Raw genomic sequence first — 17,039 nt, forward strand, 5'->3', positions numbered from 1 at the left:
ACATCAGAGTACTTAAAAATGCGAGTGCTAACAATTCTAAAGAGGAAAATATACAACAGTGAAGCAATAATAGGGGACTTCAAGATCCCCTCTTCCAACACTGGACAAATGATACAGATTATCAATGGGAAACATTAGAATTGAGCCACACTTTAGACCAAATGGATCTAACAGACATATACATTGTGTTCATTAGCAGCAGAACACATTCTTCTCAAGTGCATGTAGAACATTCCTCAGGATGATCATGTGTTACACTCAAAGCAAGTCTCAAGAAGTTTAAGAAGATAGAAATTATATCAAGTATCTTTTCCAGCCACAGTGGTACGAAACTGGAAATCAGTAATAGTGGGAAAACTGGAAAGTTCATGACTATCAAGGTATTAAACAGAAAGCTCCTGAGCAACCAATGGATCAAAGAATAATAAAAAAATATCTTGAAACAAATTAAAATGGGAGCACAACATGTTGAAACTTAACAGGATGCATGCAACAGAAGCAGTTCTAAGAGCTTGCACTAAACAGCTACGTTAAGAGAAATGAAAGGTCTTAAATAAAAAACATAACTTTACATCTCAAGGAACTAGAAAAACAAGAACAAACTAAACCCGAAGATAGGAGAAAAGATATAAGAAAGATCAGAGCAGAAATATAAATGAAATAGAAACCAGAAAGCAATCGAAAAGATCAGTGAAACTAAAAGTTGATTTTTTGAGTATGTAAACATAATAGGCAGTTTACCAAGCCTAGCTAAGAAAACGAGCGAAGATCCAAATAAAATCTGAAATAAAAGACTTGGTACCACAAAAATGCAAAGGATCATAAAACATTACTATGAACAATTATAAGCCAACAAATTGGATAACCCAGAAGGGATGAATCAGTTCTTAGAAACTTACAACCTGCCAAGGCCGGATTATGAAGAAATAGGAATCCTAAACAGACCAGTAATGAGTAAGAAAATAGAATCTATAGTCATAAACCTCCCAATGAAAGCCTAGGACCTGATGACTTTAATGATGAATTCTGTCAGACATTTGAAGAATTAATGTCAGGCCCTCTCAAACTGTTCCAAAAAAAACTGAAGTAAAGAAGAAAGCTAAAGGTCAATATCTCTGATAAACATAGATACAAAAATCCTCAACAAAATACCAGAAAATGCAATTCAAGAGCACATTAAAAGAGTATACATCATCAATGAGATTTATCCCAGGTATGCTGGGATGTTTCAACACACACACACAAGGCAATAAATAGGACACAACATTAAAAGAATGAAGGATAAAAATCATGATCATCTCAGTAGATGCAGAAAAAAGCATTTGCTAACGTTCAGTGTACTTTCATCATAAAAATTCAACAAATTTGGTAAAGAATGTACCTCAACATATTTAGTAATGAAAGTAATATATAATAAGTCCACAGCTATGATCATAATGGATAATACTTACACTCAGCTAACAATACTCAGCATTTTCTCTAAGATAAGAACAAGATAAGGATATTCAATCATGTCAATTCTGTTTAACCTAGTACTGAAAATTCTAGCTGGAGCAGTTAGGCCCACCCAAAAATAAATAAACAAAAGTCATCCAAATCAGAAGTAAACTTGCTTCTGCTCACAGATGACATGATCTTATATGTTAAAAACCCTGAAGATCCATCAAAAAATTGTTAGAACCGATTAGTTAATTCAGTAAAGTTGCAGGATACAAAATCAATATACAAATATCAGTTGTTTCTATATATTAAGAAAACTGTTGGAGAAAGAAACTGAGAAAACAATTGTATTTACAGTAACATTGAAGAAAAATCCTTAGGAATTTAAGTAAAGAGATAAAAAACCTTGTACACTGAAAATTACAAGACATTGATGAAAAAAATAAATGCAAAAATATTCTCTGTTCATGGGTTGGAAGCATTAATGTTGTTAAGATACCCACACTACCCAAAGTGATGTATAGATTTATAACAGTCTTTATCAAAATTCTAATGGCATTTTTCAGAGAAATTGAAAATCAATTCTAAAATTTATATGAAACAACAAAAGACCCAGAATAGTCAAAGCAATCTTGAGAAAGAAAAGCTAAGCTGGTGGCATCATACTTTCTGATTTTAAAATATATTGCAGTGGTATGGTAATCAGAACAGTATGTTACTGACATAAAAACAGGCAGAGAGACCAGTGGAACAGAATACAGAGCCCAGGAATAAACACATGCATAAATGGGCACCCAGAACACACAGTGGGGAAAATACCTTAATAAATGGTGAAAATTGCAAAAGAGTCAAACTGGATCCCTGTCTTACACTGCTCTCAAAAATTAACTCAAAGTGGATTACAGGCTTAAATATGTAAGGCCTGAAACCATCAAACTCCTAGAAGAAAACAAAGGAAAAGCTTCTTGACATGGGTCTTAGCAGTGATTTCTTTGGATATGACACCAACAGCACGGGCAGCAAGAGCAAACAAACTGCATGTTAAGTTGCTTCAGGCGTGTCAGACTCTGCGAACTGTGGCCCGCCAGGCTCCTCTGTCCATGGCATTCCCCAGGCAAGTGGACCGGATTGCCGTGCTCTCCTCCAGGGGATCATCCTGAACAGGGATCGAACCTGTGTCTCTTAGGTCTCCTGCACGGGCAGGTGGGTTCTTTTCCCCTACTGTCACCTGGGAAGCCCCTGCACAGGGAAACAGCATGAAAAAACATTTGGAAACCACATATCTGCTAAGAGGTTGGTCTCCAAAGTATATTGGGAATTTTTATAAAACTCAATAGCAAAAAGTAAATAGTTAAAACATGGGCAAAGGACCTGAGTGGACATTTATTTTCCAAAGAAGACATATATATTGCTGGCACATATATGAAAAAGTGTTCAGCATCACTAATTATCAGTGAAATGAAAATCAAAACCACAGATACTACCTTACACCTGTTAGGAAGGGTTTTATTAAAAAGACTAGAGAGAGTGTTGGTGAGGATTTGTGGAAAAGGAGACTGTCGTACTTGTTGGGAATGTAAATTCTCACAGCCACTGTGGAAAACAGTATGGAGGTTCCTCAAAAATAAAAATAGAATCATATGATTCAGCAGTCTCGCTTCTGGGGAAGTCTGTATCTCGAAGAGATGTCTGCACCACCATGTTCATAGCAGCATTGTTAACAATAGCCAAGATATCAGAACAACCTTAATACCCTTCCATCCTTGAATGGATAAAGAAGTTGTGATCTATCTACCTGTATATCTTTCTATCTAACTGTATCTAATGGAATGTTACATTGTATATGAATGCAGTGTTCAGCCATGAGAAAAAATGAAATCCTGTCCTTTGTGACAATATGGATGGTCCTAGGGGACATTATGCTAAGTGAAAATCCTGACAGAGAGGGACACAAACTATATGATCTCTCATATATATATATAAATTCTAAAACAAACAGAATGTCAGACTCATGGAAACAGAAGAGAAAGATGTACTACTAGAGGCTGTGTGGTAGGGGAAATGAGGAAATCGTGGTCAAACGGTACAAGCTTGCAGTTATTAGATATACCAGCTCTATCGGTCTAATGTACGGCATGGGACTACAGTTCACATACTGTTTTGTATACTTATGATTTTCCAAGAGAGTAGATTTTAAGCATTCTCATGCACACACATACATTCACCATACCTCAAATGATAACTGTGTGGGGGTAATGGATAAGTTAACCTGATCGTGGTAATATTTCCACAATGTCAGATCATCCTTTTGTACACTTTAATGTAGGCAGTTTTATGTATACAGATTTATTTATCAGTTCAGTTCAGTCACTCAGTTGTGTCTGACTCTTTGGGACCCCATGAACCACAGCTTGCCAGGCCTCCCTGTCCATCACCAACTCCCGGAGTTTACCCAAACTCATGTCCATTGAGTCGGTGATGCCATCCAACCGTCTCATCCTCTGTTGTCCCCTTCTCCTCCTGCCCTCAATCTTTCCGAGCATCAGGGTCTTTTCAAATGAGTCAGCTCTTTGCATCAGGTGGCCAAAGTAGTGGAGTTTCAGCTTCAACATCAGTCCTTCCAATGAATATGCAGAACTGATTTCCTTTAGGATGGACTGGTTGGATCTCCTTGCAGTCCAAGGGACTCTCAAGAGTCTTCTCCAACACCACGGTTCAAAAGCATCAATTCCTCGGCGCTCAGCTTTCTTTATAATCCAACTCTCACATCCATACATGACTACTGTAAAAACCATACCCTTGACTAGACAGACCTTTGTTGGCAAAGTAATGTCTCTGCTTTTCAATATGCTGTGTAGGTTGGTCACAACTTTCTTTCCAAGGAGTAATCGTCTTAATTTCATGGCTGCAATCACCATCTGCAGTGATTTTGGAGCCCCAAAAAATAAAGTCAGCCACTGTTACCCCGTCTATTTGTCATGAAGTGATGGGACCAGATGCCATGATCCTAGTTTTCTGAATGTTGAGCTTTAAGCCAACTTTTTCGCTCTTCTCTTTACCTTTTATCAGGAGGTTCTTTAGTTCTTCTTCACTTTCTGCCATAAGGGTGGTGTCGTCTGCATATCTGAGGTTATTGATATTTTTCCTGGCAATCTTGATTCCACCTTGTGCTTCCTCCAGCCCAGCATTTCTCATGATGTACTCTGCATATAAATTAAATAAGCAAGGTGACAGTATACAGTCTTGGCGTACTCCATTTCCTATTTGGAACCAGTCTGTTGTTCCATGTCCAGTTCTAACTGTTGCTTCCTGACCTGCATACAGGTGTCTCAAGAGGCAGGTCAGGTGGTCTGGTATTCCCATCTCTTTCAGAATTTTCTACAGTTTATTGTGATCCACACAGCCAAAGGCTTTGGCATAGTCAATAAAGCAGAAATAGATGTTTTTCTGGAACTCTCTTGCTTTTTCAATGATCCAATGGATGTTGGCAATTTGATCTCTGGTTCCTCTGCCTTTTCTAAAACCAGCTTAACATCTGGAAGTTCACGGTTCACATATTGCTGAAGCCTGGCTTGGAGAATTTTGAGCATTTCTTTACTAGTGTGTGAGATGAGTGCAGTTGTGTGGTAGTTTGAGCATTCTTTGGCATTACCTTTCTTTGGGATTGGAATGAAAACTGACCTTTTCCAGTCCCGTGGCCACTACTGAGTTTTCCAAATTTGCTGGCATATTGAGTACAGCACTTTCACAGCATCATCTTTTAGGATTTGAAATAGCTCAATTGGAATTCCATCATCTCCACTAGCTTTATTCATATCGATGCTTCCTAAAGCACACTTAACTTCACATTCCAGGAAGTCTGGCTCTAGGTGAGTGATCACACCATCGTGGTTATCTAGGTCGTGAAGATCTTTTTTGTACAGTTCTTCTGTGTATTCTTGCCACCTCTTCTAAATATCTTCTGCTTCTGTTAGGTCCATACCATTTCTGTCCTTTATTGAGCCCATCTTTGCATGAAATGTTCCCTTGGTATAATTTTCTTTACGAGATCTCCAGTCTTTCCCATTCTGTTGTTTTCCTCTATTTCTTTGCACTGATCACTGAGGAAGGCTTTCTATCTCTCCTTGCTATTCTTTGGAACTCGGCTTTTAGATGGGTATATCTTTCCTTTCTCCTTTGCTTTTTGCTTCTCTTCTTTTTACAGCTATTTGTGAGGCCTCCTTAGACAGCCATTTTGCTTTTTTGCATTTCTTTTTCTTGGGGATGGTCTTGCTCCCCGTCTCCTGCACAATGTCACAAACCTCTGTCCATAGTTCGTCTGGTACTCTGTCTATCAGATCTAGTCCCATAAATCTATTTCTCACTTCCACTGTATAGTCATAAGGGATTTGATTTAGGTCATACCTGAATGGTCTAGTGGTTTTCCCTCCTTTCTTCAATTTAAGTCTGAATTTGGCAATAAGGAGTTCATGATCTGAGCCACAGTCAGCTTCCAGCCTTGTTTTTGCTGACTGTATAGAGCTTCTCCATCTTTGGCTGTAAAGAATATAATCAATCTGATTTCGGTATTGGCCATCTGGTGATGTCCATGTGTAGAACCTTCTCTCATGTAGTTGGAAGAGGGTGTTTGCTATGACCAGTGCGTTCTCTTAGCAAAACTCTATTCGCCTTTGCCCTGCTTCATTCTTTTCTCCAAGGCCAAACTTGCCTGTTTCTCCAGGTGTTTCTTGACTTCCTACTTTTACATTCCAGTCCCCTATAATGAAAGGACATCTTTCGTCAGTTGTACCTCAGTAAAACTGGAGGAAATGAACAATGAACAGTAAAAGAGACCCATGGCGGGTTCAAGTCAATGTACGGCAAAACCAATACAATGTTGTAAAGTAAAATAAATAAATAAAAGAGTCAGTGTTTTTGTTTTTTAAAGAACAGGGAATCTCAGTGCTATCTTACACTGTTTCAGAGAACAGGAAAATAAGGAATACTTCTCATTGTTTTATGAAGCAAGGTTAATACTGGTGCCAAAACTGATATAAAGATTTACTAAAAAGAAAAGAAAAAATAAATGCAGCTCAATCTTACTAGTTATTAATTTTGATAGTTACAATGTTAATTTGGCTTCTAAGAAAAGATTTGTATATTTTAGATTTTCATACTTAAGTATTCAGGGACAGAATATCATGATGACTTCTTTTTTTCATACTTTGCCTGTCATCATTTACGTTAAAATACTTAAGCTTTGAATTTCTATAACCTTAGATTTTTAGGTTCATAGATTGACCAGATCATCATCCTATTTTTAGGGGTTTCTGAGTCAGTAAGGAAGTACTGGTGAACCTTTTATAGTGATTATTATATTTGAAATTTGTTGGTATTGAACTTGTTTTCTATATGTTTATAATTTCAGTTTTTGAATACAGAAAACACTCACTTGAAATCATATGCAAATCATATGGAAGGATCTTTTTTAGGGCTTATAAGTGTGCTCTTTTTGTATCTGTTTTACACAATGACTTGTAAAAACAATGGATAATGACAAAAGGACTTCTCAAAAAATATATGTGGGTGTTAAGAGTTAATCTGAAAGGGAAGTAGGATACCTTGAATAGCAAAATTAAAGAAGAAAGAAGCTACCTATTTTGAGAAGTTTAAAAAGAAGAATGAAAAATAAAAAGTGAAAGTAGGATATCAGATAACAGAATATTAGTGAAACTCAATTCAAACATTAATAGATTTTTTTTTTTTTGGCCTTTGACCAGCGTATCATTTTTAAATATACTTTTCCTGAGTATATTTTACTAGGTGTATATTTATACAGATTGATTTATTATTTAGCTGTCACATTGACTTCCTGAGCCCAGGAATAATAACATGCTTCCTTAGAAGCCTTATAGTTCATCCCTCTTAGATTTTCAGAAAAAGACACCTCTCTGGTTCCCTTGAGTAACCAGATCTGTTCTTTAATCTAACATAGGAAAGTTGGATAGGTGATAAGCTATGTCTTGTGAATTCACTACCTTAAACGCATCATGTGGCTCTTCCATAAATGATGAGCTGGATAACTTGTTGGTTGGTCACTAAAGAAAATGGAAAAATTGTGATAGATATTGGAAAGAAGAGGGTATAAAATTCAGAAAAGCAATCATGTAATTTGACATAAGATAGGAGGATGACATTATTATATGAGAAGTAAGAAGAAAGGGACCCAAGTTAGCAAAGGAAAATAAGTACAACCTTGAGAGAAATAAAAATTGAAGGGGAATGAGTGGGAAGTCCTACATTTCTCTTATCTAGGAGTTACTAAATCATTGTGTTAGAGCAATTGGCAACATTTAAACTTGTCTAAATTTTTTTCTACCCTGTTTTTTTTTCCCCTCATTTTTAAGAAACATGTGATTTTTTTTTTTTTTTTATGTTACCCCTTCAAAAGTGTAGACTTTGTGTAGGAGTTTCATGTAATTGTGAATTTAATGTCCAGTGAATTAATGTCCTGTAATGCTTGTCTTTTTTTGTGGGGGTGGGGGACTATTCCAGGCATAGCCCTTCTGTACCTGCAGTTATACCGGGTTACATGTGACCAGTCCTATTTGCTTCGATCCCTGGATTACGTAAAGAGAACACTTCGGAATCTGAGTGGCCGAAGGGTCACTTTCCTCTGTGGAGATGCTGGGCCCCTGGCCGTCGGAGCTGTTGTGTATCATAAACTCAAAAGTGACTGTGAGTCCCAGGAATGCATCACAAAGTGAGTTTTTACTACTGCAAATGTTTTTTCCAAATTCTCAGTATTGATGTGGAAAGAAACTCAAAAAACGAAAATGAATTTCTCTTTTAATTCACCTGCTCTTGCAAATAGTTCTTTCCAAGTAGAAAAAAGTTTGAAAATTAATCTTGAGCCTGATTGGGCTCAATACTGGGATTGTTTGCTCCTTTTCTATCCAAGCATGTGTTTGTCTTAATCTGAGGGAAGAGAGTAAACATGTTTTTTCCTAAGTAATTTTTGGTTGCCTTCAGTGCATGAAAATTAGCTTATATGCCTTAGATTCACTATAATAACTGAGTTATTCTTAGGTTCAGTTGTTATGAAACATAGAGAATGTAAGCTTTTACATATATTGGTTTGTATTCTCTTTTGAATCAGACCCATGGTCTCCTACTAGCCATGGTCTAGTGAAGTGTCTGGCTTGTGCTGGTCAGTTAATGTTTGTTAAAGATGGGGTGACTCAAGCTAATTCTCAAGCATTGGCTACATTTTAGTAAGATTTTTACTAAAATTTGTAATCACTTTCTTGTATTTCTGGGTTTCAAAACTGAGTATCTTCTCTTATATGTATATATTCCTATAAAGTTTAGATATATTAGTAAACGTAGAACTTTTGAACAGCAAGATGTGTTATTACTAATTTTTATATCTGAGAGAGAAGTTTTTGTTTGGTTTTGTAGTGGAAGTTTTTGTTGTTTTCCCTCTTTTTTGATGTTTTTAAAAATCACTTTTAAATGAAAAATAATAACAGATAACTCCTAAAGTGATAGGGTTACTTGCAGTTTTAGGAAGAGGTATTTTAGACATTCTCTGGGTGAACAGAATTTTTCTTGTTGGGTAGACTTTTGCAACTCCAGAGAACCATCGTCTGTCGAGATTCAGACCTTCCTGATGAGCTGCTTTATGGACGGGCAGGTTATCTGTATGCCTTACTCTACGTGAACACGGAGATAGGTCCAGGCGCTGTGTGTGAGTCAGCTATCAAAGAGGTACTGTGGGGCCGTGGGTTGGGGAGTCCTCTCCTATCCATCAGGCAGCCTGTCTGCTAGCAGAGTTATAGTAGTGACTGGACTCTGCCTCTAGGTAAGAGTAATTTCCTAAGGCCTCTCACAAAATTAATAAATAGCTCCTTTATTTTTTCTTCTGGGGATTTTTTTTTTTTAATTAAGTTTGTATTCATTCAGCTGTTTTTACTAAAACCACACAGTAGCTTAAAGAAGAATGTTTATTTCTCTTTCGTGAGGTGTCTGAACTGATAGGCAATCAAGGTGACTATGGCTAGGGACCAGCTTCCCTCTTGTTCTGCCTTATCCTTGGGCCACGCCCTTACCTGCAGGGCGCTGAGATCCCCAGTCCAGCGCGTGGTGAGGACGTGGAGGAACTGGAAGTTGCCCACCTCACTTGTGCACACATCCTGCTTCTAGAACTCCGTCAGATGACTGTGTCCCCCTGTCTGTATCTCTGAGGCTATATGTCTCACTAAAACTTGGAGCCCTGTTAGCAAAAGTATGAGGGGAGAGAGGATATGAGGAAACAGTTAAATACTACTTTGCCACATAGTCATTCTAAAATCCTGCAGCAAACCTCATTGCTGGAGTCTTTCATAAATAAAGCCAGTTCCTCCAGCATTGATGGATGTACAGTTATCCCTTAGTACCTGCTGGGGATTGATTCCAGGACCCCCTCTGGATACCAAAATGCCAGGATGCTGAAGTCTCTTAATAAAGTGATGTAGTATTTGCATGTAAGCTATGCATATCCTCCTATGTACTTTAAATCATCTCTAGATTACTTTTCATACCTAACACCATGTAAATGCTATGCAAACAGTTGCCCCCATGCAGCCAATTCAAGTTTTTCTTCTTGGAACTTTCTGGAATATATCTTCCCTAATATTTTTTTCAGAGGTTGGTTGAATCCACGGTGTGAAACCCGCAGCAGATGTGGAGGGCCAACTGTACTTGCCTTTTGGGGGGAAATATTGAGTCTAAGTAGTCCAGGATAGTTTTTATAGGAGGTTTTTCTAGGTTCTAGTAAACTGTCCATTCAAAGACCTTTTGATCTCTTGGTTCTACTTCTTAATATCTTTTTCTATTCTGCGATTGTCTTCTGATTTCTCCATGACTGTATTTATTGATTAATAGAATAAAGATAATGGTGCTTATCATTTCAGATTAAGTCATCTATGTATTAAAGATTTTCAGATTAAGTAGTCTATGTATACAAAGATTTTCAGATTAAGTAGTCTATTATATAAAGACATGCTGTTATTGTTAATTAGACTAAAACAGACTACATGTAAGTTTTCTAGACTTTCTCTGTCTCATCATCTGTGTAGGTAGTCAGTGCCATCATTGAATCTGGCAAAGCTTTGTCCAGGGAAGAGAAGAAGATGGAGCGCTGTCCCCTGTTGTATCAGTGGCACAAGAAGCAGTATGTTGGAGCAGCCCATGGAATGGCCGGGATCTACTACATGTTAATGCAGGTGAGTGATAGCCTGTAACACCAGTGCGGCAACCACATTATGAAATGCGAGGTTGAATCAAGAATGGGAACTGAAATTCTACTACAAACCAAGCAGGCTGAAGTGAAATAAGACTCCTCAGGCAGGGGCTTCCTGAGAGAGAGTGCATTCTGCGTGCAGTTTTATGCTGGATAAGGTGGCTGTGGCCCACACTTTATTTCTGTCCACTTTTCCCTGCTCTTTTAATTGGGGAAAACCTTCAAGAAGCAGAAGAGGCTTCTAGAATGCAGACTAGGGCAGAGGCTTTTTCATATTCAAATAACCCCAACTTGCTATCAGTTGTGTTGCAAATTTTTAACTCATTTGTTATTATGGTCATGATCTTGTCTCTGAATCACCCCTGATGTCTGCTGAATCACGTACTGATAGTCAAAGACCTCGCACCAAATACTGCTTCAGCCTGCTTCCAGCCTTATGGCCTGTGAGTCCCTCCTCTGGGGCAGACCTCAGCAACATCGAAGGTCCAGTTCCACACGGCTGCAGTAAAGCAGATGTCGCAGTGAAGGAAGTCATCCGTTTTTTGGCTTTCCAGTGAATGTATAAGTTATGTTTACATTATAATGTAGTCTGTTTAAAGTGTGCAATACTATTATGTCCTTAGAAAACAGGCACATACCTGAATTTTAAAATACTTTATTGCTAAAAAATGCTAAACTGTCATCTGAACCTTCAGTGATTGGTAATCTTTTTGCAGTAGTTATATCACAGGTCACTGATTGTATATCACTATATCAAATATAATAACAGTGAAAAAGTGTGAAATATTGTGAGAATTACCAAAATGTTTCGCCGAGAAACAAAATGAGCAAATCCTGTTGGAAAAAGTGGTGCCAATAGACTTGCTTGATTCAGAGTTGCCACAGACTTTCAGTTTTTTAAAAACACAAGTGCAGCACAATAAAACAAAGACGAATAAAACAAGGTCTGGCTGCACTTTTTTTCCCAGTTAAGCCTTTTTTTAATTCTACCACACCCATAACAGAGTACTTTATAAACTTATTCAAAATTACAAAGCTAGTATGTCAAGGAACATGGATTAGAATTTAGATCTTTTTAATTAAAAGCCCGTATATTCCTCTTTAAAATTTTTACTTACAGATGCCTTTTTTATTTTTACCTTTGGCGTCATGCTGGTACTCACTGAAGGAAAATGGGAAATTCCTATCTGCCCAGGACTAGAACTCCTTTTTCTGGTGATTAAGTATACTTGGTTGTAGAAAGTAAAACACCTATGTATTCTAATTTCTGAATTTTGTCTTAGTTCAGACATGTTCCCAAGCAGCCAGAATTCCATGTCTCATTTTAAAATGGCAATGTTGTTCTAGACAGTTGGTAGACTGTCTGTTTTTCTCTCTTTTTCTCAGAGAAACGTTTATAACAGTGGCCTTTGATTCTTTTTTAAAAGTGGTAAAACCTTTAGTGGGAACATAATCATAAGAAAATCACCAGTAATTTAGTTTTAGGTGTTTAGTTTCATTTTGCTAGATATTAGGGGGTTCCTTGAGAAAATCACAAATCATAAAATTTTCAACTCACCTACTTTTAAAGTGACGAACATAGAGACAGTGTTTTGTAAAGGACACTGTTTAGACATTGATGTCAGCGTTCTCTTCCGGATCACTAAGCAGTGATGTGCCAGAGCTGGTCTCTTGAAGCTGGGCGTGCACGTCTCTCCCCAGTGGTGGCGGCCTGACCACGCCGGGACTCCGGTGTGGTTTCATCAGAACAGCTGTCGGAACAGCATACACAAAAACTTTCAAAATCTCACTTGAACAGAGCTCCACTTTACAATGAAGAACAGTTCTTGAAAATCATCTCAAAACATCAAGGAAAACAGAAAACAGACGCCCAGCTTCTTTGATGAGACTTGGAGACTTCTGCAGCCCCACTAGACAAGTATGTAGACTGAGAGCAGATGAAGGACCAAAGGAACAGGAGGCGACTGAGAGGACAGATGGTTGCACAGGTGCCTGAGCAAGAGGACGCCAGCTAGAAGAAGCCGGTAGTCCCACGGAGCCCTGCACTCAGGAACTTAAGGTGCCCTCAGAGGCAGCGCCGGACATGTGCAGGTGGAGAGTGAGTCTGGGCCCCAGGAGGGCATCTTTTGAAAGTCTCCGTGGAGCCCACCTGGGCCTCTGCAGGGATCACCCTACACAGCAAGGTGACTAGAGATAACAGGAAGTAGGCTGAAAGAGTAAGCCGAGTTCTTTTAGCTCCAGAAAGCCAGGTGTAGATGAGACTTGAAGTGAAGCACAGAACTGAAGGTGGGGCTCTGTGACCGTTCCCACGGTCAGCAAGGAGACCTCGCTGTGGCCACAGCCCACCTCTCCCCAGCACCTTCCGCCAGCCCAGCTGTCAGAGCCTCACCACCTCACATAGGGAGTTGAAGTCTCTTTTGCAGAAACAGCTCAGATAAAAGATTTGTAGATATAGGTATATGAAAGTCCCCAGCTGTCTGTGATGGGTAATTTTATATGTTAACTTGACTGGGCTGTGGTGCCCAGACATCTAGTCAGACGTTATTCTGGGTATTTCTGTGAGGGTGTGTAGGTGATGTTTACATTTAAACAGGTTGACTTCTGGTAAAGAAGTCTGTTCTCTGCACGTGGGTGGGCTTCGTCCAGTCAGTTGAAGGCCTCCCCTGAGCAAGAGGGAATCCCCAGCAGACAGCCTTCAGCTTCATCTGCAGCCTCAGCAAGTATTGATGCAAAGGTCTGCCCAGGCCTTAAGTAACCAGAGAGGTAAATTGATTCTAGTTTTATATGTTCCTCAGTATTCTAGGCAATTGATGCTTAACTATATTAATCACAATATAGGTTTAAAAAAAAAAAAAACTTACGGAAAAATTAATTAAAATTTTTATTTGTTCAAAAGCCAGCAGCAAAAGTGGACCAGGAAACCTTGACAGAAATGGTGAAGCCTAGTATTGACTATATGCGCCACAAGAGGTTCCGGTCTGGGAATTACCCGTCCTCACTGAGCAACGAGACGGACCGCCTGGTGCACTGGTGCCACGGGGCCCCCGGCGTCATCCACACGCTCATGCAGGCGCACAAGGTCAGTGCCCCGCCGCGCGCTTGGCCCCCTGCGCGCACAGGCGGTGTGCGCCGCCGCCTGAGGTTTGGTCTCGGTAACCGCATTCGCTTGCAAACTGAAAACCTTCTAGGGCTGGTATTTCTACTAGTAAACGAAAGTCTTACCTCACTGTTGATCCCCACCATAGTTAGAGCTGTAAGTGTGTATGTGTGTCTTAACCGGAATTATATTTATGCGTAAAAGAAGACCTAGATGACCTAAGTGTGAATAACCAGTAAGGTAGGAGGTAGCATTATGGCCACAGTGCTTTTTGTCTGACTTCACATCATTTCATTTCCTTCTTTGAATACACCTTTGTTGCAGGATGATGATGATGATTTGGGAACTTTTAAGTCTGAATTTAAAATTATTATAAAATTATTTATAAAAGATGGACATGGCATGCAAAATTTCACACATACAGGGTATTATTGGAGATCAGGCCGTGCCTTGACTTTACTGATGAACTGTGGTAGACCTGTCTGTGCACAGTGTTAATAAAACTGTTATTTCTCTCCTGGACTTAGAATTACCATGTAAATTGAAATTATCATGTAAAATTGAAAAGCAATTTTACTTTTCTTTTTAATGCATCTTTGTTGATGTTTGATTTTGATTTCCCCTCCTATCGCTGCTACTCACATTTCACATAGGGTATACTCTTCTTGGTATAAACATGTATTATTTGAAATTATGTAATATTTTAGATGGTGTTGGAAAAATGTCAAGATTTTTAATACTATTTCTATGATGTATTAGGAATTTTGTTAATTGAAAGTGATTTCCTAACAATTACGTTTGTGGACATTTGTGGACCTCATGGATGGAAGCTATTTTGATGAATAGTTCCAATCAGTGAGTTTCCGTGGTAGCTTGGATGGCGAAGAATCTGCCTGCAGTGCAGGAAACCTGGTTTTGATTACTGGGTTGAGAAGATCCTCTGGATAAAGGATTCTCCCACTCCAGTATTCTTGCTTAGAGAATCTCATGGACAGAGGAGCCTAGTGAACTACAAGTCCATGGGGTTGCAAAGAGTTGGACATGACTGAGCAACTAACACTTTCACTTTTCTATGATCAGTTCTTTATGGTAAATTATACGTTATAGTAACAAAATCTTCCACCTTCTAACCACACATTTAGGCCTTAGGGCATTAGCAGTTTGTGCGTACTCAGCCACTAATGAACAAATACTAGCATTGGTCAAATAAAGTTATATTTGAAAAAGTAAATATATTGCCCAAGAAAACCATGTAAGTCATAGCAAAGTGATATCAAAGTTATCCTTTGATTAGGGGCTAAATGTGTGAAAAAACCATACCTTCCCTTCCTGTACCCACAACCCTGCTCTGTAATTTCCACGGTAGAACTATTAGAAATGCATCTTGATAGTCAACTCTTGACCTTGACTTTTCATCAGAAAATGTCTTCATATAAATTATTTTCTAAAATCTCATTTGTTGGTTGATTATTTCTAACATGAACTATGTTTCTTCCAGGTGGTGTTTGTCAGAATCACCTGGAGAGATTATTTTCAAACTATACTTTCTTTCCTTCTTCCTCAAGATTCTGGTACCTTTCTGATACGAAGCATCATTATAGACATACTAGTTTATCCCTTTGTTGTTCAGTTGTTTCTGGTTTTTTTACTACTATGAATAAGCTATAGTGAACATTCTTGTACAGGTCTTTTTGTAGACGTACGTTTGCGTTTATTTGGGGGCTGATAACCAGGAGTGGAATTGCTGGGTCAGAAGGTGACTTGTTTAGTTTCATAAGACGCTGCTAGAGCTTTTCTTAAAGGGCTGTGCCATTTTTACATTGAGTCAGCAATGTAAGAGAGTTCCAGTTGCTGCACATCTCTGCCAACTCTTGGTGTTGAAAGTTGTCTTCATTTTATTCTGGTGGGTATTTCATTCTGGTTTTGATTTATGTTTTTGTGATGATTAATAATATCGAGCAATTTTGCTTGTGCTCATGGGTTGTTTGTACAGTTGAACCTTTAGCAGCACAGGTTTGAGCTTTGTGGGGCCACTTATATTTGGATTTTTTTCAATAAATACAGTACTGTGGTACAACGCGGTCCACGATGGGTTGAATGAGGATACAGAATGGCATACAGATGGGGCCCACTGTAAAGTTATATAAGGATTTTCAACTAGGTGGGGGCTAGTACCCCAGCCCCCATATTGTTCAAGGGTTAACTGTATATTTTTGTTAAGTGTCTGTTCATATCTTTGCCCCACATTGTTTTATTTATTTTTTGTCTTTTTATTACTGAGTTATAAAAATTCTTCCTATGTTCTGGTTGTAAGTCCTTTTGCAGATATGTTTTGGAAATAATTTCTCTCAGTCTGTAGTCAGCCTAATTTAGTATTCTATATGGTATCTTTTAATGAATCCAGTTTTAAATTCTGGTGAAGTCTACCTTATCAGTGTTTTGTTTTCTTTTTTTTAATGGCAACTACTTTCTGAATCTTGTCTAAGAAATTTTACTCACTCCCAGGTTATACAGACAGTATTCTCCTACATTTTCCATGGATTTAGATTTTATATTTAGAATTGTCTCAAATTAAGTTTTATATGCTTTATGAAGGACTGAGGCTCTTTTTCTCACTGTGGGAGTGTTTGATTGTTCCCACATTGTTTGTTGCAAAGACTTATTTCCCCAATTGATTGATTTGGTACCTGTAGAGGCACTAGTTCAAAGATCAAATTACCCAGTAAGCATAGATTTATATCTGGGCTCTCTATTCTGTTATTTTGGCCTCTTTATCTGTCACCATGATACCATATTGTTTGGATTACGCTAGCTTTAAGCTTTGAAATCAGATGATTTAAGACTTCAGCATTGTTTTTCTTTTTCAAAATTGTTTTAAATATCCCAGATCCTTTCCATTTAAATATAAAATTCAGAAATCAGTTTGTCAACCTCTGCAAACGAGGCCTATTGGGGTTATGACTGAGATTGCAGTCAATTTATAGATCATTTTGGTATATCTGATATCGATTTTGAGTGTTCCCATCCACAAATATGGTTTCCACTGTTTATATTTTCTTTCATTTATGTCCACAATGTTTTATAGTTTTTGATGTCTTTATATTTAAAGTGTGTCTCTTCGTAGTTGGGCCTTGTCTAGCAATGCAGTTTCAGCGATCGCAGCCTTTAATCTGGAAGTTTGGTTTAACAATATTTACATGCTTGGGTTTAGCTCTGCCATTTTCCCATAGATTTCTATTG

General features: G+C 38.3%; 1 protein-coding gene across 1 annotated transcript in view; it reads left to right on the top strand.

The window, feature by feature from the left end:
* Nucleotides 1-17,039, top strand: part of LANCL2 (LanC like 2) — a 108,542-nt gene that overhangs the window by 63,358 nt on the left and 28,145 nt on the right. The window contains exons 3-6 of the mRNA XM_043885722.1: nucleotides 7,975-8,182; nucleotides 9,042-9,189; nucleotides 10,539-10,685; nucleotides 13,599-13,781. Coding sequence (XP_043741657.1) covers nucleotides 7,975-8,182; nucleotides 9,042-9,189; nucleotides 10,539-10,685; nucleotides 13,599-13,781 — 686 coding nt within the window. The remainder of the gene's footprint in view (nucleotides 1-7,974; nucleotides 8,183-9,041; nucleotides 9,190-10,538; nucleotides 10,686-13,598; nucleotides 13,782-17,039) is intronic.

The sequence above is a fragment of the Cervus elaphus genome, chromosome 24 (genome assembly GCF_910594005.1).
Source record: "Cervus elaphus chromosome 24, mCerEla1.1, whole genome shotgun sequence".
NCBI classification, from domain to species: domain Eukaryota; kingdom Metazoa; phylum Chordata; class Mammalia; order Artiodactyla; family Cervidae; genus Cervus; species Cervus elaphus.